Below are 23,720 nucleotides of genomic sequence, written 5' to 3' on the forward strand. Positions count from 1 at the left end.
ATAGTTTTTGCAAGCAGTTTGCTGTAACTGAAGAGTGTAGAAGTGATTTGATTGACGTAGTTTCAGTTCCTAACTGCCAGAGTCTTTCAGATGTGTATGGATCCACTGATCCAGCTTTAGAAAGATCCAGTGTGGATAACTTTGAGAAGGTTTCATATGGAATGAAAATTGTCAGGGAATTTGAACAGCCCTATGATGACCAAGTGGCTGTGCTTGACCAGTGTTTTGGGGAGGCAATGTTGTTGGTACATGAATGTCCCCATGTTGATTCTTCAAGTAAACAGTCTGTGTCTCAGGTTCAGAGGGACGACTGTGTAGCTGAATCTACAGAGCAGGACAGTTGTTCAGTTGATCTCTCGAGAATACAGGGGATGGCAGGCAAACTCATCTCTAGACACTTTGGATATGTCTTGTAAGTCTCTTAGTAGACTTGACATCTGATTCCCTGTGGAAGCAGAGGGTGGTAATGGAAGGACAAAAGAACCTTAAGTCTAACATGCTAGTGAAAATGGGTGGTATCTCTTTAAGACAGAATCCAGCCTTGGAATTGTTAAAAGTTAAGAATCTGAAAACTAGTAAACAAGCTAGTGTCTGTGTTGATGCAAATTACCTGACCGCGGGGGGGTGGGGGGGGGAGGAGAGAGAGGCGAAAGACTTGCCCATAGCTCTTAGCAGAAAGGACACACCTAACCAGCCAATGAATTCTGTTAAGCAAGAGAGCTCAGGATTTGACCCTACAGGACAGAGAGAAAGGGAAAAACTTAATCCTGCAAATAGAAACCACAGGTTAACCCTAAAGTGCCAAAACTCCAAGAGTATTGAGCCAAAGGCATGACATAACAAAAATGCTTGTAAATGTACACTTGTAATAGATTTGATGTTAATATTCATGCTAATGTTAACTTTTGTGACTAATGTGTTGCTGATACCAAAAACTGTAAGAATGTACAATGTGCATGATCTTTTGGAAAAACTCTTGAACATGTTGGGAGTGATACATAAGAACTCGCTATGTGCTAGAAGCCTTTATGGTTATACTGTTTCATTACATGACAACACACTTTATGTTACAAGACCTTGTAATACTGATGTTTCACAGTTACTGCCTGTAACCAGTCTTGAAACTGTACACAGGAGAAAAAACATTACACACCTAATATGCTGTATGAGAGGGGAAACCGAGGCACACCACCATATTGTTTTCATGGCTAAATGCCAAGGTACCTACACTATGGAGAACATTAATATCTACATTGACTTGACGTTAATTGGGTTCCAAACATTTGCCAGAGCTTCATGGCAAGATCACATAGGACATGCAGGAATTATGCTGCAAGAACAGATCCAATCCACTATTTGTCTGACTCCTTGTTAGCCAGAGTGGTGAACGTTTACTTTTGTTGCTGGTTTGGTATATCTTATGGGAGAATAACCACCAGTTTTGGGGTGTGTCTGCCCTATTTCTCAGCAGTTTGTCCTGAATTCGGTATTCTCAGTTGTGACCCACTAAGGCACGGTTACAGGAGTCTGGGAAATGATCATGATACAATATATTCATGTTAATCTTTTCTTTTGTTTTCACTAGGGAAGGAGCAATAGGAATGTGTAATGTTCTGCATCATACACCCTCTCTTCTTGCTGAGGGAGGTGAGTAAAAGTTTTATGCTAGCATTGCAGTGAGTAATTGCTGTGGAAAGTGGCAACTGCACCATTTGAGAGGGCTGGGGGAGCAGGAAAAGCAGATGTGAGAGGAAAGAGAATAAAATAGTCTAGTTTTTTTAATACAATAACCCTGCAGAATGAGGCTGTTGCCTGCATGTACAGGCTCTGCTGAGAGCACAAACCACTCAAATTCTGCTGTCTCACATCAGTAAACACCTTTGGGTGGAATAGAAAACGTGCTAAAATAATCAGTTCTTTACTTCCAAGCATCCTTTCAAAACCCTATATTTCCCCAGCCCATGGTATATTATCCCTATGATACATGGTTATGAAGGCTAGTTTTTTGTGTGTGCATGGAGTGGGCAGCAAAGGATCGGTGTCAGCACAGTTAAAACTGATTGCTTTATCTTCTAGTTTATTTATGCAATAAACTTATACAGTAGTGCTCCTGGAATAATGGGAAAGATATAGTTGCATGAAGAATCCAGTAATATAGGTTTTTATACTGCTGTGAGAGGCATTCTTGGCTTTGAGCAGTTCAGTGAATTCTACTACAGGGCTGTATTTTGTTATCCCTGAGGCAATGGGGGGGGGGGGGGGGGGCGGGTCTCAAGGATCAAAGATTGCATATTTTGGTTATTTCAAGACCCCCCCCCTTCCAGCAAGGGATCTGCATTTCCTGTGTTAATTAGCTTGAGCAATCACCCTCTTGGTTTTTTTTCTGGAAGGCATTACCTCAGCATAAAACAAGCTATTTTTTCCCTCTGTTGTATCTCAAATTTCTGAAGCATACCAACCCTCTAATATTTCCCATTTTATCATATATCCAGTAGAACTGTATGTTTTTAAAAAGAGGAGAGTTCCACACTGGATAAACTCTCTAGAATCTATTCAGCTGAACTGTGAACAATTTACAGTTGCTTGCTCTGTGTTTTTCATAGTTTTTCCCACCAAACTTGTTCGTGATCAAAGGGATTTATGTTTCAAACTAGCGCTTTTCACTTCTGCTCCGTGCTCACCCTGTAGGGAGCTAGGAGGCTGAAATCTCTAATGCAATAACTGACTCCATGGCAAGAGTCTTAGTGCAAAACAACCCGACAGCTCAGCTAATGTCCTGTAGGGCCAAAGGTAGGTGGAAAACTCTGTGGAAGCCATGAAGATTACAATGACTGGTGGGGGAAGGCAAGGTTTACTCCTTGCAGAGCAGACAAGGGCATAGCCCTCCCAGTGCAGAGATGTCTGGAGAATCTCTGGGAATATTTCATGGATCTCTGGTCATCCACTCAGGGTCAAGATATTCAGGTGGAGGTCCAGTGCATCCAAGCTACCCCCTAAATACTCACAGGGACTAAGGATGCCATAGGCTTTTCAACAACCTATGTCAACATGTTTGGGGTAGGGATGGGGAATGACAACAAAGAATCCACATGACAGAATACAGACATCAGTTTGCACAAAAAAGTCCCTGTGGGTTTGCAGGAGGACAATAGTAAGGAGAATGGCTCTGCCCAGCTCTGCTCCTTCTTTTCCTAGTCACTCCCCAAAGATGATAGCACTTCAGACATAGAGTGTTCATGTGAAGGGGCTTCTGCAGGACTGACAGAGGATGAAACCATGATGCATTACCCCCTTCCTCCCTCTAACCGAAACTTGGCCAAAGAGAGCATGTTTTCTGCTCCTTCCATTCCCTCCACAGTAAAAAGAAGAAATGACAACTAGGCCCCTCGGATTTCACTGAAGGACAAAGGGAACACAGAACATTATGGGAAAATAATCCAGTTTTCATACACATGGCCATTTTTGTTCAGATGTATATTCCTGCCATCCTAATTTAATTAGATTATTTTAAAAATACCTTGGTTTTTGTATAAGATCAAGAATTTTTCACCTGTTCCTTAATGTGTGTATATTCTTCCATGACAACTATGATACTTGTAAAAATAAATTATTTTGTTCCAGAATTGTGCCATGGTTAAATGAAAGATAGGCCCTTTGGTTTTGTCCTATCTCTACCACTCTCACATGGATGTGTCACTTCAGAGCTTAAAATTGCTAGATTTCTATTTCAGTCATATCTGCCACTGGTCTATTTATACCTATTTACAGATATATACACCCATGAATCCTAAGTTACACATACCATAGAATACTTTTATAAAAAGTGGTGTGAAAATTACTCACCACAATGATCTTTAAATAAAAAGATATGTAAAGTGCCAGATACAATCCTTTTAAAAACATGTACTAATTAAAACAAGAGAATTGCCCCACTTCTGCATTAACAGCTCTTTATACTGAAACCACACAAGCTGGAGGTTCTTGGGCACATCCCCTAGCTCTTCAATTTCAAGTCTAAAGGCTTCAGAAACTGTGGCAAAGGCAGATTTTCCAGTGCCTCTGGGAATTGTTCAGGTGAAATGCTCCTGATTAAGACACGCATAGCTGTGATGAACAGAGATGTAGGAGCTAAACCTGCCAGCCACTGGAATCTGTTCTCTCCCAAAAGGTCCTCCCAGTGTTGAGGATTGTCCAGCAGTTGCTGTTTCATTGAAAATTGGAGTTCCTGAGGCATGAAGAGGAAAAGGGAGTCCAGCAAGAGGAACTTGGTGCGCATGTTAACCGCAGGGGTCTGAGAAATCTGCTGGAGCAAGATGTCCAAGGGGGTATTCCCAGTGCAATCACGTAAGCAGGGCGATGCCCCATGACCCAGCAATAAAAGCAAACATTCAGGTCTCAACAGTTCACAGGCCACGTGCAAGACAGTTTTGCTGCCTTCCACGCGACTGCATCCCCTGCGGTCCAAGTAGCTGGCTCTCTCTTTCTCTGGAAAGCCTCTGATGGCTTTCAGTATTCTGAAGAGGATGTGGGTGCGGTTGTAGCGAACTGCCATGGCCAGGTGAGGAGCTGATGACTGGCAGCAGCTGAAGTTTTGGCTGGGTATGGCCAGGGCGCTCTGAGGAAATTTACTCAGTAGGTACTGAGCGTAAGGTTGGTGGTTGTGCACCAGGGCATAGAGAAGAGCCTCAGAGGGAGAATAGGTGCTCACCTTTCCTCCTTCTTCCCAGTGAAAGGCCTCCATTGTCCTTATGTCCTCCAGAAGCCACACAGGCACCAAGTCCCTCACTGCCTGGTAAAAGGCGAAGGAGGATTTCTTACATTGCTTTTGGGACTGGGAATTGTGGCTGCTGTAACTGTTCAGCCATTTGACGTTCCAGGGCATCGCTGAGCTTGGGCTTCAGGAGGGGCTTTTCCCCACTTTGTTGTCAAAATGCCTCATTAGGTCCAAGACCTACAGAAACACTTCCCAAAAAAACAAACCAAAAACACGATTTAATGATTGCTAGTCAGTCAGTCACTCCCCCTTCCCCAGTGAACCTGGGGACAGCACAGTAACACACATACCTCTCCCCAGCAAAGCCCTGTTCTTTTTTCCCGCAACTCTGGTTGTGCTTTTAATCACAGTTAATTTCTAACTTTTATGTTGAGGGCAAGGCTGATTCAGATTGATCAGTTCAGCAAACTGAACTATCAATCTGGTCCAAACTGAAATGTTCTTTCCCAAGGCCACAGAGATCTCCTCACAGTCACTGTCCTGTTTAAACAGCCTTGAGGCAATCTTCAAGGTGGTAGGGCATGTGTCAAATGAATCACTTTGGCAACCAAGAGACTAAGACGGTGCCTTTCCTTGTAAACAAGGCTTATGTTTTGCCATCCTGACAAAGGTACTGAGTGGAAAAGAACTGTTCTGGGGTTCCTCTAGCTTTGTACATTTTTGGCTCAGGAGGCATATGTTCACATATTTTCAATAATATACAAAATGGTAGAGATGCACTAACCCGCCTCACCTTTGTCTGAATTATAGGCAAACAAAGCAAGGCTAAGATAGGAAGTCCAGAGTTGGAAACACAAGCAAACAAATCTAATTTAACAAGAAATTACCAGCTTCAGAGGATTCAAGCTTTTTTCAAATGCAATATGCTGATAAATCTGACTGAGAAATTTCAGCCCATCAGAGGCGAATATAACTTATAATTTTATAAAGTCTCAGTCTTCCTAACTCAACTGTTCCCCCCCCCATCTCCCCCCACTCACACCTGTAATCCAGCTCCTTGTTCCCCATCCCCAAATATCCCCCCATTCACCCCAGTAACCCAGCTCCCTGTGTCCCATCCCCAAATCTCACCCCTGTAACCCAGCTCCCTGTTCCCCACCCCCCAATCTCACGCCCATAACCTAGCTCCCTGTCCCCAAATTTCACGCCCATAACCCGGCTTCCTGTTCCCCACCCCCCCAAATCTCCCTATTCACCCCTGTGACCCAGCTCCCTGTGCCCTGTCCCCAAATCTCCTCCACTGACCTCCATACCGCAGCTCCCTATTCCCCATACCCAAATGTCCCCCCACTCACCCTCGTAACCCAGCTCCCTGTGCCTGGTCCCCAACCCTCCCCCCACTCACCCCTGTAACCCAGCTCCCTGTGCCTGGTCCCCAACCCTCCCCCCACTCACCCCTGTAACCCAGCTCCCTGTGTCCCATCCCCAAATCTCACCCCCTGTAACCCAGCTCCCTGTGTCCCATCCCCAAATCTCACCCCCTGTAACCCAGCTCCCTGTGCCCCGTCCCCAAATCTCACCCCCCGTGACCCAGCTCCCTGTGCCCCGTCCCCAAATCTCACCCCCCGTGACCCAGCTCCCTGTGCCCCGTCCCCAACCCTCCCCCCACTCACCCCCGTGACCCAGCTCCCTGTGTCCCATCCCCAAATCTCACCCCCCGTGACCCAGCTCCCTGTGTCCCATCCCCAAATCTCACCCCTGTAACCCAGCTCCCTGTGTCCCATCCCCAAATCTCACCCGCCATGACCCAGCTCCCTGTGTCCCGTCCCCAACCCTCCCCCCACTCACCCCCGTGACCCAGCTCCCTGTGTCCCATCCCCAAATCTCACCCCCCGTGACCCAGCTCCCTGTGTCCCATCCCCAAATCTCACCCCTGTAACCCAGCTCCCTGTGTCCCATCCCCAAATCTCACCCGCCATGACCCAGCTCCCTGTGTCCCGTCCCCAACCCTCCCCCCACTCACCCCCGTGACCCAGCTCCCTGTGTCCCATCCCCAAATCTCACCCCCCGTGACCCAGCTCCCTGTGTCCCATCCCCAAATCTCACCCCCCGTGACCCAGCTCCCTGTGTCCCATCCCCAAATCTCACCCCCCGTGACCCAGCTCCCTGTGTCCCATCCCCAACCCTCCCCCCACTCACCCCCGTGACCCAGCTCCCTGTGTCCCATCCCCAACCCTCCCCCCACTCACCCCCGTGACCCAGCTCCCTGTGTCCCATCCCCAAATCTCACCCCTGTAACCCAGCTCCCTGTGTCCCATCCCCAAATCTCACCCCCCGTGACCCAGCTCCCTGTGTCCCGTCCCCAAATCTCACCCCTGTAACCCAGCTCCCTGTGTCCCATCCCCAACCCTCCCCCCACTCACCCCCGTGACCCAGCTCCCTGTGTCCCATCCCCAAATCTCACCCCTGTAACCCAGCTCCCTGTGTCCCATCCCCAAATCTCACCCCTGTAACCCAGCTCCCTGTGCCCCGTCCCCAAATCTCACCCCCCGTGACCCAGCTCCCTGTGTCCCGTCCCCAACCCTCCCCCCACTCGCCCAGCTCCGATCCTGTCCCACCCCCAAGCTGCCTCTCCCTGTCCCCGCGTCCCCTCTCTCGGCTCCTGTGCCCTCACCCGCCCTCCCAGCCCAGCCCCTTCTCCTGCCCCGTCCCTCCCGCTCCCTCCCCGAGTCTCCATCTTCTCCCTTCAGCCTTCCCGGAATCTGCCCCTCCCCGCCTCAGGTCCCTCCTCCCGGGCACCCCTGGCCGAGCCCGGCGCTCCCGGCCGGGGAGACCGGCGCGGGGCACGGCGCGCAGTGGGCGGCGCAGCGGCCGGGCGAGCCCAGGCAGCAGGCGCCGGAGGAGAGCCGTGGCTCGGCGCTCACCTCTGGCTGCTCGCAGGGCAGCGGCGCCCACCCGGGGGCGGGGAGGCTTCTCTCTGCGCCCGCTCTGCGGCTTGGCCGGGCCGCTGCCGAGCCCCGGCTTCCAGGCGCTGCTGCGGCTTCACTGAATGAGCTGGGGGGGCGCTTCGCGGGAGCCCTCGGCCACGGCGGCCGCTCCCGGGCCAGCTCCCCGTGGGGCTCGCGCTGCCTCCCGCTTGGCTCGGGCCGCGCCGGGTCCCCGCCTGGCTCTAAGGCGGGAGGGGCGGCAGCTGCGGCAGCCAAACCTCCGCTGCCGCCTCTGGGCTCTTTTATCCCCCCCCGGCAGCCGGCTGAAGGTCAGTCAGGACCGGGGAACTGTCCAGCTCCCTCTGATTGGTGGCAACCGGGTCTCCCAGCTGCCTATTGGCTGCCCCGGGAGGATGGGGGCCCTGCACCATTGTTTGCGTCAGGGCAGGCAAAGTTCCAAGAAACTTGTCGGGCGGCTTTTTGTACGGCGAGGGGTGGGGAAGCGGGAGGGCTCGTGCCAGGGCCGGGCCGGGTGTCTGTCTAGTCCAGAGAGAGCGCAGCTGAGCTGGGCCAGCAAAATCCCTCCCCCGCCCTCTCCCCTCCTTAACGCTTTCTTGGGAGGTTTGGGACTGGCCAGCGCAAGGGGGCAGGGCAGGGCAGGGCGGGGTCTCTTTGAAGGGGTGTCTGCCACTCTTCTCGTTCTGACAAAGTCCAGTTTTGCTCTTTAAAGGCAGGTGGGGAGTTAGGGGAAGGAAAGCGCCTATTTACCCGCCCCCCCTGTAGGGGCACGAGAGGGTCCCCGAAGGGGGACGGAGGAAATAGCTGATGCTGCCCTTGAGCCAGTTATGTCCTTTAAACTCTGGGCAGGCGCACGTGCTTGTAGCTAAAGTTTTTAATCTTGTCATTGCCTAGGGTGACCAGACTTCCCGATATTAGGGGCTTTGTCTTATATAGACAACTATACCCCTTCCAGAAAAAAAAGTGTCCTGATTTTTCACACTTGCTATCTGGTCACCCTATTGTTGCCCAGTCAGTTGCCATTTGGTTGTGCCAGTAATTTGTTAGTTACAAATTGAAGAAGTGTGGTCTGATGAATACACCCTGGGACTGGGTATTGGGAAGTGTGGCACAGCTGTGTGACCCTAGACTACTTCCTTAGCCCAAGGGTATGTTCACATTGCAATAAAACATCAGTGGCTGGCACATATCAGCTGACTGGGGCTCGAAATCTTTGGGGTGCATGGCTATAAAATTGCACTGTACCCGTCTGTGGCTTTAGTGGGAGCCCAGGCGGAACCCCACAAGGGGGAAGGGTCAGAGTGTTGGTGTCTCCAGCCAGCTGTATAAAGGGGTGTGTGTGTGTGTGTGTGTGTATTACGGAGATAATAGTTACACACCTCTGTAGAACACTTTGAGATGAAAAGTGCTAAGTAGTCAGTATTATAGGTATATAATGCTGACACACTGCCTGTCTCCCAGGACTGTAGTGAGGCTTAATTCATTGATGTTTGTAAAGTGCTTTGAGATTCTGGGATGCCAGGCATTATATGAATGCAGATAATTATTAGGTTTCAGAGTAGCAGCCGTGTTAGTCTGTATTCACAAAAAGATAAGGAGTACTAGTGGCACCTTAGAGACTAACAACTTTATTTGAGCATAAGCTTTCGTGAGCTACAGCTAATTACAGATAATTATTGGGTTTACTATATTTGGTTACCAGCGTTATTGTTGCTCTTGTGGAATTCTTTTCCTTCTTTACCCTCGAAGGAGGATTATGGGGTGCTTCCTGCTTTTGCTCTGCTCGTTTGACCTCCAGTGTCTCTGTGTTGCAGTCCAGGAGAACTTGATAAGATTCCCCTGTCCCCTTGGAGCCTGTTAATGCCATTCCTTATTTGGCTAGTGGGGTTGCTGATGGCAGATGGGATTTCTCTGTCCTTCTCAGGGTGCCAGAGAGGTCATAGCCTGGGAAGCACTGGTTCTATTCATAACTTTAAAAATTGTTGGCGTTTCCAGCTTTCTCCACATTAAATACATGTATTGTACACTTGAGGGAGTATTGCCAAGTTTGTGATGTAACATCCCATTTCTTCATGGCTTTCAGTTAACCTAAACCAGACTGAAACAGATAATTGCATTCTGTATTCCCTCCCCCTAAACCATATGAACAACATAAGTTTGCCAAAAACAAGTGCTCCTTTTATTGTCCATATTCTATGCAGCTAGGAGAGCAACATTTAAATCATAACATAACATTTAAATCAAGTTGCAGTGGGGGAGGTTTAGGTTGGATGTTAGGAAAAACTTTTTTACTAGGAGGGTGGTGAAACACTGGAATGCGTTACCTAGGGAGGTGGTAGAATCTCCTTCCTTAGAAGTTTTTAAGGTCAGGCTTGACAAAGCCGTGGCTAGGATGATTTAATTGGGGATTGGTCCTGCTTTGAGTAGGGGGTTGGACTAGATGACCTCCTGAGGTCCCTTCCAACCCTGATATTCTATGATTCTATGATTCTATAACTCATTTGATTTTGGTGTTCCTCTCTGCCCACAGTATGTTAATCCCAAGATGTATGAGAGGTGCACAGTATGCTAACAACACTGTAATAAACACTGTAATATATAATAAAATGGGAGCTAGAGAGGCATCTCAGGAGGCACAGAGTATCCGTCGTCACTTGTATTCAGTTTCATGTATATACACTTCCTGCTAATTACACTGCACTGACATTTAAATTCAATCCTATTAATTCAGTCACTGGTTAATTTGAACAAAAGCTCAGGATCAAAATGATCACTATTTTAAAATAGCTAAACCTACATCCTTTATTTTGAGCAATTTTGAATTAAATATATTATGAGTTGTCTAATATAAATGTGTATCACTTCCCTCTGCTAGATAGAATCAGAACTGATCAACTGGGTCTCATAGGCCCTATATTGCAATCAGGCAAACTGCCTTTGCTTTTTAAGCAGAACTATCAGAGTTCTATCTTTGTTGTTGCCACAATGTTGTAAGTGGCTCTGGTGTACAACATACCGACAACTAGGGCATGAGTTCTGGATGGGGGTGGGGGGCAAAGGGCCATTCCCCTCATTTTTTTTTGTAAACAAAGGGGGCCATGCCCCCTCACTTTTGAGAACTTGAACTTGGCAGGGGTGCAAAAGGGGGTCCAGTCCTTCCTCTGGCCCTGATTGGAGCTGGGTGGTATAACAGTGTAGCCCCATCCTTGCTGGCATGACAGAGGGGTGGCTAAGCCAAATTTGAGTGAATGTGAGTGAGTGCTGTTGCTACCCCATGTACCAGGGCATAATGCAGCTCACTGAAATTTGGCCTAGTTGACCCTCTGTCATTATGGAAGGGTGGCTGGGCCAAATTTGCGTGAGTGGTGTTGCAATCTGACACATGGGGTCATAATGCCACCCAGATTTGGCTCATTTTGGTTGCTTCCTCCCCATCTCCGCTTTTGCAGTCCTTCCGGCTCCCATGAACTAGGGGCACCTGTCATAAATATAAAGGGAAGGGTAAACCCCTTTAAAATCCCTCCTGGCCAAAGAAAAAAATCCTCTCACCTGTAAAGGGTTAAGAAGCTAAAGGTAACCTCACTGGCACCTGACCAAAATGACCAATGAGGAGACAAGATACTTTCAAAAGCTGGGAGGAGGGAGAGAAACAAAGGGTCTGGTCTGTCTGTCTATATGCTGCTTTGCCAGGGATAGACCAGGAATGGAGTCTTAGAACTTTTAGTAAGTAATTTAGCTAGGTAGACGTTAGATTATGATTTCTTTAAATGGATAAGAAAAGAATTGTGCTGAATAGAATAACTATTTCTATCTGTGTATCTTTTTTTGTAACTTAAGGTTTTGCCTAGAGGGGTTCTTTATGTTTTGAATCTAATTACCCTGTAAGGTATCTACCATCCTGATTTTACAGGGGGGATTTCTTTATTTCTATTTACTTCTATTTCTATTAAAAGTCTTCTTGTAAGAAAACTGAATGCTTTTTCATTGTTCTCAGATCCAAGGGTTTGGGTCTGTGGTCACCTATGCAAATTGGTGAGGCTTTTTATCCAACATTTCCCTGGAAAGAGGGGGTGCAAGTGTTGGGAGGATTGTTCATTGTTCTTAAGATCCAAGGGCCTGGGTCTGTAGTCACCTAGGAAAATTGGTGAGGCTTTTTACCAAACCTTGTCCAGAAAGTGGGGTGCAAGGTTTTGGGAAGTATTTTGGGGGGAAAGACGTGTCCAAACAGCTCTTCCCCAGTAACCAGTATTTGTTTGGTGGTGGTAGCGGCCAATCCAAGGACGACGGGTGGAATATTTTGTACCTTGGGGAAGTTTTGACCTAAGCTGGTAAAGATAAGCTTAGGAGGTTTTTCATGCAGGTCCCCACATCTGTACCCTAGAGTTCAGAGTGGGGAAGAAACCTTGACAGCACCATGTTCCCATCCAATTTTACTCATTTTTTTACAAAAGTTTTGTTTGTGGAAAGCAAATTTGAGCCCATGGACAAGAGATATGTTTTGTGACTGAACAAAATTTGCTTTGTAGTAAAAACAAATGTATTTTGAGCAGAAGCTGAGATGCTTTATAAAGGCCAAGCCATCCACTCAGGTGGGGAAAAGAAACAATACCATGTGACTTTGGTGTCCAATCACACAGCTGAAATACTGAATTGAGACTATTGAATACCGAGAACAGTTTGTAAGCAACCCATAGGCTATCTGTTTGTACAAAGTATTTGTCCAATTACTTTGAATAATGAACACATTATTATAAATTGCAATCTGTTGGTTGATCATGCGCAGACAGGAAAGTGAGCTAAGTTTGCCAAACAAATTGTTTTTTTTCAAATAGTTTGCCCAGCTGTAGTGACAAACCATGATATCCATGATATCATTAATTTGTTAAATATATATTTTACACACACATACACTGCCTTGTTATTTCAGTCTAGCCTGTTTTTATCACTTTGAATTAAGTAGCTGATCTTGTTACATATATGATCATTTGGTGCTTATCTCAGATTCCGTAGCACATGACAGTGATTATAGCACCAGTGTAACTAAATTGGAATAACACAACTCTTAGGGCAGGTCTACATTTAGAGTGCTGCACAGCTGCACTGGAGCAGCTACGTCACTGTAGCGCTTCAGTGAAGACGCTACTATGCCAATGGGAGAGCTTCTTCTGTCAGTGTAGTTAATTCGCCTCTCATAGAGGCGGTAGCTTTGTCAATGAGAAAAGATCTCCTATCAACAAAGCGCTGCTTATGCTGGGGGTTAGGTTGGTATAACTGTGTCAATCAGGGATGTGGATTTTTCATACCCTGGAGTGATTTAGTTAGACCTATGTAAATTTATAGAGTAGACCAGGCCTTAGTTATGGTAACCTTTTATTACCATGTGCCTTCCTTGGGCTACTTTTTTTTCTTCAATCTCATTCAGAATTCTGGCTCTTTGTTAAATGACAATTTTCTCTAGCCATTGATTTAATAAAACCTGCATAAAGTGATTGAAATTGATCCAAATAAAGGTTGGAGAGATGTGTTATTCTTTTAATATAAATGATTCGGTTCCTTAGGTTATGATCCAACTGAATGGGGGATCAAATTAACCAGTGATTGAATTAAGGAGATGGCATTCTATATAATTAAAAACAACACCATGAAATTGACCATTATAAATGACCACGTTGAATATTGTTAAAGTTTAACATTGGTTTCTAGGGGAAAATAAACCCTTTGCATACTTCAGTTTTGAAAACTGCTTGACAGTATGTGCTTTATACTAATCCTTGCATTCAAGTGGATAGGACATTGGCCACTGAGCATTTATCAAACTCCATAATGGAGACTAGACCTGGGCCCAAGTCCCAACAAAGCTTGGATCCTTACCCAAAAGCTCTTACAGCTCCGGGATGTAGTCTGGATGTGGGATTTTTGTTTATGCGTATACCTGCTGGAATCTTTATACATTAGTCAGACTGGAGCTGCAAAGGTAGTATAAAAATACCCAGTGTAAACAAAATCAATTTTTTGTGTGAGGGAAATAGCTTGCAGAGAGAAAAGGAGTACTTGTGTCACCTTAGAGACTAACAAATTTATTTGAGCATAAGTTTTCGTGAGCTACAGCTCACTTCATCGGATGCATTCAGTGGAAAATACAGTGGGGAGATTTATATACACAGAGAACATGAAACAATGGGTGTTACCATACAGACTGTAACGAGAGTGATCAGGTAAGGTGAGCTATTACCAGCAAGAGAGGCTTCTGTGGTTAAAACACTGGACTGGGACACAGGAGTTTTAAGTTCAGTTCCTGGTTCTGGGACAAGTCATTAATCTCTCTGGCTGCCAATTTCCCATCTGTATAATGATACTTTCCCTGGCTGTCTTGCCTATTTAGATTGTAAGCTCTTCAGGGCAGGGATGGTCTCTTGCTATATATAGGGGCAGCGCCTAGCACAATGAGCCCTGATCTTGGCTGAGTCTCTAAGTGCTACTGTAGTACAAATAATAATGATGGCTGTCATTTGGCAGTGGGCTGTCACTGGGTGGGGCTTTGAGATTTCCTGTTCCTTTGGTTAAACCGTGTATAGAAGCTGGGAGTGAATTATATAACATGAATAGTATAGTGACAATCCTAGACTGTGCTATTTGGCTGCTGTGAGTAATAGCTGCTGCTGACCTCTCCTGGAAAGCATAGATAAACATTTTCTTTAGAAATATTTCTGTTTGTTTGAGTTCCTCGGTTGCTGCTGCTGGTTCCCCACTGAAAGTGCTCTGCCTCAGCCTTTGTTTGTAACATTTCCCCAGCAACTAGCTGTCAAACAGAGGCTTCTGATGGGGAAAGAAATAAGCAGCAAGGGAGTTTCCAAGTTTCAGGATGAATGCTCGTGATGGAAACCAAGTAAGGGTTTCCTCTCTCTCCCCAATGAGCAGATCTCCCTGCCCCCTCCCATGGCTGATCCTTCCCCTCTCTGTACCAGGACTCCTGACATCCTTATGCTGCTGGCTTCCCTTCTCTCTAGGCCACCTGCCCAACTTCCTGAATGGATAGGGTGACCAGATGTCCCATTTTTAAAGGGACAGTCCCGGTTTTTGGGACTTTTTCTTATATAGGAGCCTATTACCCCCCACCCCCTGTCCCATTTTGCTCCATTATCTTTCTGGGTACAGAAGTTAAGCTGATTGGTCTGTAATTCCCCGGGTTGTCCTTATTTCCCTTTTTATAGATGGGCACTATATTTGCCCTTTTCCAGGCTTCTGGAATCTTTCCCGTCTTCCATGACTTCTCAAAGATAATCGCTGTCAAAGTCAGATTCAGGACTCGCATAATTTGTCAGACCACTCTGTTTATTAGCAAAGTGCTTTGCTAATGCACCCAGATGTGAGCCCCTCTCTGAGGCTCAAGATAACTTATTTATACAGCTAAGCCAAAGCCAGTTTAACATAAGAGACAAAAGAAAGCAGAAACTGACAAATATACATACATATCTTATTTGCATACTAACGTTTACCAATCTCCTAGCTCAGTAGGAGCTCTAAGTTAATTAGAAAAGGAGTACTTGTGGCACCTTAGAGACTAACCAATTTATTTGAGCATGAGCTTTCGTGAGCTACAGCTCACTTCATCGGATGCATACTGTGGAAACTGCAGCAGACTTTATATATACACAGAGAATATGAAACAATACCTCCTCCCATCCCACTGTCCTGCTGGTAATAGCTTATCTAAAGTGATCATCAGGTTGGGCCATTTCCAGCACAAATCCAGGTTTTCTCACCCTCCACCCCCCCACACAAATTCACTCTCCTGCTGGTGATAGCCCATCCAAAGTGACAACTCTTTACACAATGTGCATGATAATCAAGTTGGGCCATTTCCTGCACAAATCCAGGTTCTCTCACCCCCTCACCCCCCTCCCAAAAACCACACACACAAACTCACTATCCTGCTGGTAATAGCTCATCCAAAGTGACCATTCTCCCTACAATGTGCATGATAATCAAGGTGGGCCATTTCCAGCACAAATCCAGGTTTTCTCACATCCCCCCCACCCCCATACACACACAAACTCACTCTCCTGCTGGTAATAGCTCATCCAAACTGACCACTCTCCAAGTTTAAATCCAAGTTAAACCAGAACATCTGGGGGGGGGGGGGGGTAGGAAAAAACAAGAGGAAATAGGCTACCTTGCATAATGACTTAGCCACTCCCAGTCTCTATTTAAGCCTAAATTAATAGTATCCAATTTGCAAATGAATTCCAATTCAGCAGTTTCTCGCTGGAGTCTGGATTTGAAGTTTTTTTGTTTTAAGATAGCGACCTTCATGTCACTTTGGATGGGCTAGTCTCTAAGGTGCCACAAGTACTCCTTTTCTTTTTGCGAATACAGACTAACACGGCTGTTACTCTGAAACCTAAGTTAATTAGTTTGAGGACCCATTGTCTCACACTCCTTAATGTTTCTCTTCCTGACAACTATATTTCAACAAATCCTTTAAGTAGCATTTCTTTAATGAATTATAATTTCAATATAATTCTTTCTACTTTCACATCGCTAATGGCTCAGATATCTCCTCAGTCAGCTCCTTGAGTATTCTAGGATGCATTTCATCAGGCCCTGATGACTTGAAGACATGTAATTTTGAACTTCTTCTTTCCCTATTTTAGCCTCTTCTGAGCCTATCTCATTTTTACTGACATTCACTATGTTAGAAACCTAGTCACTACCAACTTTCTTGGTGAAAACCGAAACAAAGAAGCCATTAAGCACCTCTGCCATTTTCACATTTTCTGTTATTATTTTTCCCTCCTCATTGAGTAATGGGCCTACCCTATACTTGGTCTTCCTCTTGCTTCTAATGTATTTGTAGAATGTTTTCTTGTTATCCTTTATGTCTCTAGCTAGTTTGATCTCGTTTTGTGCTTTGGCCTTTCTAATTTTGTCCCTACATACCTGTGTTATTTGTTTACATTGATCCTTTGTAATTTGACCTAGTGTCCACGTTTTGTAGGACTCTTTTTTGATTTTTAGATCATTGAAGATCTCCTGGTTAAGCCAGGATGGTCTCTTGCCATACTTCCTATCTTTCCTACGCAGTAGGATAGTTTGCTCTTGTGCCATTAATAATGTCTCTTTGAAAAATTGCCAACTGTCTTCAATTGTTTTTCCCCTTAGACTTGCTTCCCATGGGATCTTACCTACCAACTCCCTGAGTTTGCTAAAGTCTGCCTTCTTGAAATCCACTGTCTTTATTTTGCTGTTCTCCCTCCTACCATTCCTTAGAATCATGAACTCTATCATTTCATGATCACTTTCACCCAAACTGCCTTCCACTTTCAAATTCTCAACCAGTTCCTCCCTATTTGTCAAAATGAAATCTAGAACAGCCTCTGCCTTAGTAGCTTTCTCCACCTTCTGAAATAAAATATTGTCTCCAATACATTCTAAGAACTTACTGGATAATGTATGCCCTGCTGTGTTATTTTCCCAACAGATGTCTGAGTAATTGAAATCCCCCATGACCACCAAGTCCTGTGCTTTGGATGATTTTGTTGGTTGTTTAAAAAAAGCCTCATTCATCTCTTTTTCCTGGTTAGGTGGTCTGTAATAGACCCTACCATCACCCTCGTTTTTTACCCCTTTCATCCTTACCCAGAGACTGTTAACACGTCTGCCTCCCACTTGTATCTCAGCCTCAATGCAAGCATATATGTCTTGCTATATAAGGCAATAAATCCTCCCTTTTTTCCCTGCCTGTTCTTCCTGAGCAAGCTGTACCCTTTTATACCAATATTCCAGTCATGTGTATTATCCCACCAGGTTTCTGTGATGCCAGCTATGTCATAGTTGTGTTTATTTACTAATATTTCATCTGTTTAATCTGCAGCAAGAGAAAGTTAGGTTAGATATTAGGGAAAACTTTCTTACTATAAGGAGAGTTAAGCACTGGAATAGGTAACCATAGGAGGTTGTGGAATCCCCTTCTGTGAAGGTTTTTAAGAACAGGTTAGATAAACACCTGTCAGGGATGGTTTAGGTTTACTTGGTCCCAGAGATGACATGTGATGGGGGCATGCAGGGTCACATGCCCCCCAAATTTGCTGTTTGTCTTGTCCTGAAGATGCTCACATGGACTAAGCATGTGCAGTAACGGGTGATGGAACCATTTTTATAGTGGGGGTGCTGAGAGCCATTGAACCAAACTAAACCCTGTGTATAACGGAATCCACTTTAGTCCAGGGGGTGCTGCAGCACGCCCAGCACCCCTAGTTCCAGCACCTATGTGCAGTAAAATATGCTGAAGCCACTGCTCTCACTCTGCCCCCCCACTATCAGCAGGTACAGGTTGTCTCTGCTTGGTCCTGCCTCAGTGCGGGGGGGCTGAACTAGATGACCTTTCGTGGTGCCTTCCAGCATGACACTATGATTCTATTATAGTAACATGGTGTTCTTTTCCATGCCTTAGGAGACACCACAATTAAAAACAAGCAAAATAATCACCGTTAACTATGACTATTTTATTGTTAAACGAACAAAAATAAAATAAAAGCAAGACAAACACAAATAAATAAACAACGGTCACCTCAGTTACAATCTCTTTTCTATGTCTGTATGTGGAGAGCTTTTAACAGAGATGACCCCCTTGAAAGTAGGTGTATCTCTGGTGGGGGTGCTCTTCTCTAGATAAGTCAAGACCAAAATATATTATCAGTAGTGAGTCCTGTCGCAGTGTATCATAGATAACTAAAACAGTTTGTAGATGGGCAAAGGCATCTTGGTTAAGGGTATGTGAGTCCTATTTGATTTATCATGGATAACCTAACAGTTTATAAATGGGAAAAGGTAAGTGACCTTCACTAAGTCTTACGAAACCAAAGAAAGTATTTAAATTACATTACTTAAAACTAGCTATTCAAGGAGCTGTCTTGAGATGGGCAAATTAATGAGTATTAATATTCAAATTAAATCTGCTGTTTCTCTGTTTACCAAGGTTAGTGTATGTCTTCTCTCCAGGAATATGTAGTCTGAATCATTGTGGTGTTTTGGAGAAGTGGTTAAGTTACAGTAGCACTTCAAGATCCCATTAAATTTATGACCAGAAAAATTGAAATTAGCTCTTTGACTGTGCTTTGGCAAACTTCTTCTCACCCAGAATGGTGACATCTTGGTGACAGCAGTATATGGCAGAAGCAGTGCTGTACTGGAAGGTTGCTTCTTCTTGATGCTGTGGGGTGGCTCCTCAGTTTATTTTATGCTATTTGCTTGCCTGAAAGAGATGAGATGTACAGGCCCAGGCGAGGTCAGACTGTTGAGATCAGCATTTGAAGTTGGGAAATAGGAGCAAAGTGTGCTGCTTGCTTAATTCAGAGAGACTTACACTCTTCTTTCTTGGTTTCACTGGCGGTGCAAGACACACCTCTGTTAAGCCTTGTCTCGGTTTAACTATTAACTGCTTACCCTTTCCGGGTATGTCTACCCAGCTGGCAGGAATGAACCTCCCAGCCAGCGGCAACAGAGTTGGGCTAGCGGGGATCACGCTAGTGCTCTAAAAAATAGCTAAACAGACAGCACTTTGAAGCCCAACCCCCTCCCTAGCCTTCAGCGCTCAAGCTCCAGCCCAAACCACAACTTCAAAGCACTGTCCACACAGCTACTTTTAGAGTGCTAGCCCTGTTAGCCTGAGTCTATTGACCTGGGCTGTGTAGACATACTCCCCTTGGCTTAAGATCTTCATGGGATGGTGGTACCTTCAGCTCATGAATGAGCTGAATCTATTTGCATATGCCACAGGGTGGTAACTGTCCTTATTCTCGTGGAGGAAACTAACTCTCAGAATATCTTTAAAGTTTAGTGTTTTAACTCTTTCTTGCATTTAGTCCATTTTCTGAGAAATTCTTTTAGTTTTATTAGCATTTAATAGGAGTTGAAATTTGGTTTCAGGTAAGTCCAGTCCAAACAGCATTACTTTTTATATGAAAGCCTTTTAGCTTTAAAATAGTTTTTTAAAAAAATTTACATGATTCTTAAAAAGGGTATTTAGTTAAATAGTCCTCAAAGAAGGCATTGATTTTTTACAGTTCTTGGAGAGGTGGCTCTTTTTAGCCAGAAAGTTGCTCAGGCATTGCCAGATGACTAATTAATGCCCATAGACATTCTGCTCTTAAAGGCTTCTTATGTAAGTAACCAGGATATTAAATGACATTACTATATTTGTGCACAAAACATCTTACTATTTATATAGCAGTGGTATCAGGCAGTTATCAGGAGGCTTGCATATAAGTACAAAAACATTTGCAAATAAACACTTCTGCTGTACATGTGTTTTCCTTAAAGTGACCTTAGAGGGCTTATACAACAAATCAGTTTCTAGTAAGCATATTCCTAGAATTCTTTGTGTGCGTTTGAAACAGACTTTTTTCTTTATGAAGAGAGAAAGGGGTGGGAAGGGAGAGCAGGAGACTTCTGTTTCTGCTTTTTGTGGCCCTAACAAACCACAAGCTTATATACCACTTCTCTTCAAGATGAGAGAAGAATATCTTCACAGTCCTTACAAGGTGCAAGTGTCTGGCTCTTTGAGAAAGCACTCCTGTTGAGTGTCTGCCTTTTAACCAAACCGTATTCAAGATTATAATCTACAGTAGCCTCACACCCAATTCATAATTAAAAACGCCCACTGGAACACTCTGAACAAAACTCAAATCACAATAACTAACGTTCAAAACTCTCTTACATTACATAAAGTAAATAATATAAATTAATATAACAAAAAAGTTACAAAACTGCATTCCAGGCTCTACAATTGGACCTGGAGGTGAAAGGTACAGATTTATGGGCAAGGAAGAGGAATTCTTCTTGAAGCTTCTTGTGCCTGTCACTTATTAGGAAAAAGCAAAGATTTCCTGTTTCTTTAGTTAGCCTGAATACTTCATTTAATAAAACAAGCAACTAAAACCAAATATATAAGCTGTCATTTTCCATGCACCACATTTATACAAGTATTCAAGTTTAATAACAACACAGGCAAGTTTAGAACAACTTAACATTGTAGAATAAATTAAAATAATTTTATTAACCATTGTTGCATCACTATTGAGGATTATCGTCCACACGGCATATATTTTTATTCCAAGTGACTTACTGGTAATAATGATTAAATATTACAACTCTACATCACGTTCTGTTCATGTATCTCATGTCACTTTATAAAAAACTAAAAAAAAATATTCCTGAGAGGTGGGGACCTATTATCCCCAAAGCAGTGAGGTTGCTGAACCACTCCTTTAACAAAGAACAGGACTGCCACATCTAAAAGCCTGAGAGAAACCTAAATAAGCCCATAAGATGTAGCTCCCCTCTGAAGTGCCCCCAAGTCCCATTTTTGGTGCACGTACCCAGGACTGGATTTAGCGGAGACAACCCAGGTGCTGGGCTTGGAGGGCGCCAGGCTCGGGGTGCTGTTTTTGTTGTTAGTGACAAAAGGGAATTTAAAATGTTTGAAGTAAAATGTTTCAGGTATTCTGTATGTGGATTCATTTTTCACTTATCTAGAATGTTCTGGACCTTTGTAGACTAGCATAGAACCTTCCAGACTTTCTGAGAACTATATTGTCCTTGAACCTCTTAGAATGTTGTCAGCAAGGCCCTCACAAATATATAAGGGGCAGGGCGTCATCAGTCAGGCAGTGAGATATAAGAATGAAGTGAGAGCCCAGCTGCGATATTGTGACCCTTGTTTCATTGTGTAACTGTGAAAGTGTACTTGTGTTTTAAGACTTGAAGGGTGTAAGTAGTGACGTATTTAATGAGATGCCAGAGATATCTATCAAACCCTTATCTACTCAACAATATAAAATACATATCATTACTTCTTTTGCCATGCTTAACATGTAATGTTTGAGGACAGTATAATTTCTTGACGTTAGTACATTTCATAGAATCATAGAATATCAGGGTTGGAAGGGATCTCAGGAGGTCATCTAGTCCAACCCCCTGCTCAAAGCAGGACCAATCCCCAATAAATCATCCCAGCCAGGGCTTTGTCAAGCCTGACCTTAAAAACTTCTAAGGAAGGAGATTCTACCACCTCCCTAGGTAACGCATTCCAGTGTTTCACCACCCTCCTAGTGAAAAAGTTTTTCCTAATATCCAACCTAAACCTCCCCCACTGCAACTTCAGTTACTCTTAAAATTAAAAAGTTTCTATAAGCTTAGAGGAAACAAATTTTTTGTGCATTTTTTATATGGCATGAATAAACAGAGATTTATAGATCCTAGAGTGCAAATGTATTGTCTTATATGACAGGGATAAATCATGCATGCAAATCATGCATCAAAGTTGTGAAATGGGCTACAAATGCAATAAAAAATAAGGTATTCAAAAGTTTAACAAATTTGTGGGGCACCATAGACACTCCTTGCCTGGGGCACCATTTGGTCTAGGGCCAGTCCTGCATGTTACCCATCAGAAAAAGGTACAGGGAAAATATCACATGAGGTGGGGATTGTCAATACTGTGCTTCCTGCTTGCCAGCTGTGGGGCAGAGGTGGGGGGGATTTTTCAGGTTTAGCCATAACACTGCCTCTCAGCAGTGGTCTCAAGCCCACCTCACAGCCTCTTCTTTATTTTGACCAGGTCTGCAGTCCAGTACATGTTAAGTCTCGAGTTCTGATACTTGTAATGAATGAGCCATATTCATCCCTTTGGAAATACCATTTAATTCCTTGGAGTTACACCAGGGATTAACTGAGCCCAGTATGTCAAAGGGGACGCAAGAGTGTATTTATCTCTTTAAAACAGAGAAGTGGGGGGTGGGGTTGTTTTCCCTTTGAGTCTGTCTAGAAGTAAACAGACAGGAGGGAGGGACTGGGTTGCTCCTGGGTTCTGTGCGCAAAGATAGCCCTCAGTTTAAATACATGTTTATTATAAATATTATACTGGACATATTAGGGAGACCAGACAGGATTGCATCTGGTTTGAACACTCTAAGCCTAAGGCATGGCAAAAACATTGAAGCAAAACACTCTGACGGAAGAGTCATCTGTACTCTCTAACTCAAGAAGTGAAGGGGAAAGAGAGTGAGCTTACTTCACTGCAATTTGCCACACACTGCTATGTGTTAGCGTTAAACTGGGCAAAAACCATGCTTGGTCCTGATGTGCAAAAGACCCCAATAAACTCCTCATTGTGCCTATAGAATTCCCTATTGCGGTATTGCACATTCAGCAGTTTTTTAACCTGCAATGAAGTTTGCCCAGATGTGGTCTACAACCATGGGTAATTGTTTGCTTCATCTGTTTGCTTAACAGCGTTAAGCAAGTGTTAAAGTTTATCACAATGGTACATTAACTTGGCCTTGGTGAAGGTAAAACATAGGACAGAGGGGTCAAAATCTACCCCTCCCATCCCTAAACACATTTTCGAGCTACTTTGATTAGCTGACATTCAAGGCTTCCTTTTGGAAGAGAGAAATTGTCCCTTGTAACAAAGCGTCCACTGATAACACTGTTGGTGTCTTTTTCATCCTCCCACACATGCGGTTAATAAATATCAGCAATATGAAAAGGTTAGAAAATGATGCAATGCTTTATAGTTTGGGAACAGGCCGGTTCCCTAGTTGAAAATTGGTTTGAACATAGCTCTAAGGAAGTTCAATGAGGACTCTTTGGTCCCTCAAGCATAGAGGTATTGTTAATAAATGACTATGAATTAATGAATAAGGACAACCCAGGGAATTACAGACCAGTCAGCTTATAGAATCATAGAATCATAGAATATCAGGGTTGGAAGGGACCCCAGAAGGTCATCTAGTCCAACCCCCTGCTTGAAGCAGGACCAATTCCCAGTTAAATCATCCCAGCCAGGGCTTTGTCAAGCCTGACCTTAAAAACCTCTAAGGAAGGAGATTCTACCACCTCCCTAGGTAACGCATTCCAGTGTTTCACCACCCTCCTAGTGAAAAAGTTTTTCCTAATATCCAATCTAAACCTCCCCCACTGCAACTTGAGACCATTACTCCTCGTTCTGTCATCTGCTACCATTGAGAACAGTCTAGAGCCATCCTCTTTGGAACCCC

General features: G+C 44.4%; 1 protein-coding gene across 1 annotated transcript; it reads right to left on the minus strand.

The window, feature by feature from the left end:
- Positions 1–2,057: 2,057 nt before the first annotated feature.
- On the minus strand, positions 2,058–8,159 carry ANKRD9 (ankyrin repeat domain 9). Its single transcript, XM_077819399.1, has 2 exons — positions 7,639–8,159; positions 2,058–4,962 (listed from the first exon to the last, which is right to left on the minus strand). The coding sequence occupies exon 2, from the start codon at positions 4,880–4,882 to the stop codon at positions 3,995–3,997; it is 888 nt and encodes a 295-aa protein (XP_077675525.1). The 5' UTR covers positions 4,883–4,962; positions 7,639–8,159; the 3' UTR covers positions 2,058–3,994.
- Between the last annotated feature and the right edge of the window lie 15,561 nt (positions 8,160–23,720).

This window comes from Eretmochelys imbricata, chromosome 6 (assembly GCF_965152235.1).
Source record: "Eretmochelys imbricata isolate rEreImb1 chromosome 6, rEreImb1.hap1, whole genome shotgun sequence".
In the NCBI taxonomy this organism is placed as follows: Eukaryota; Metazoa; Chordata; order Testudines; family Cheloniidae; genus Eretmochelys; species Eretmochelys imbricata.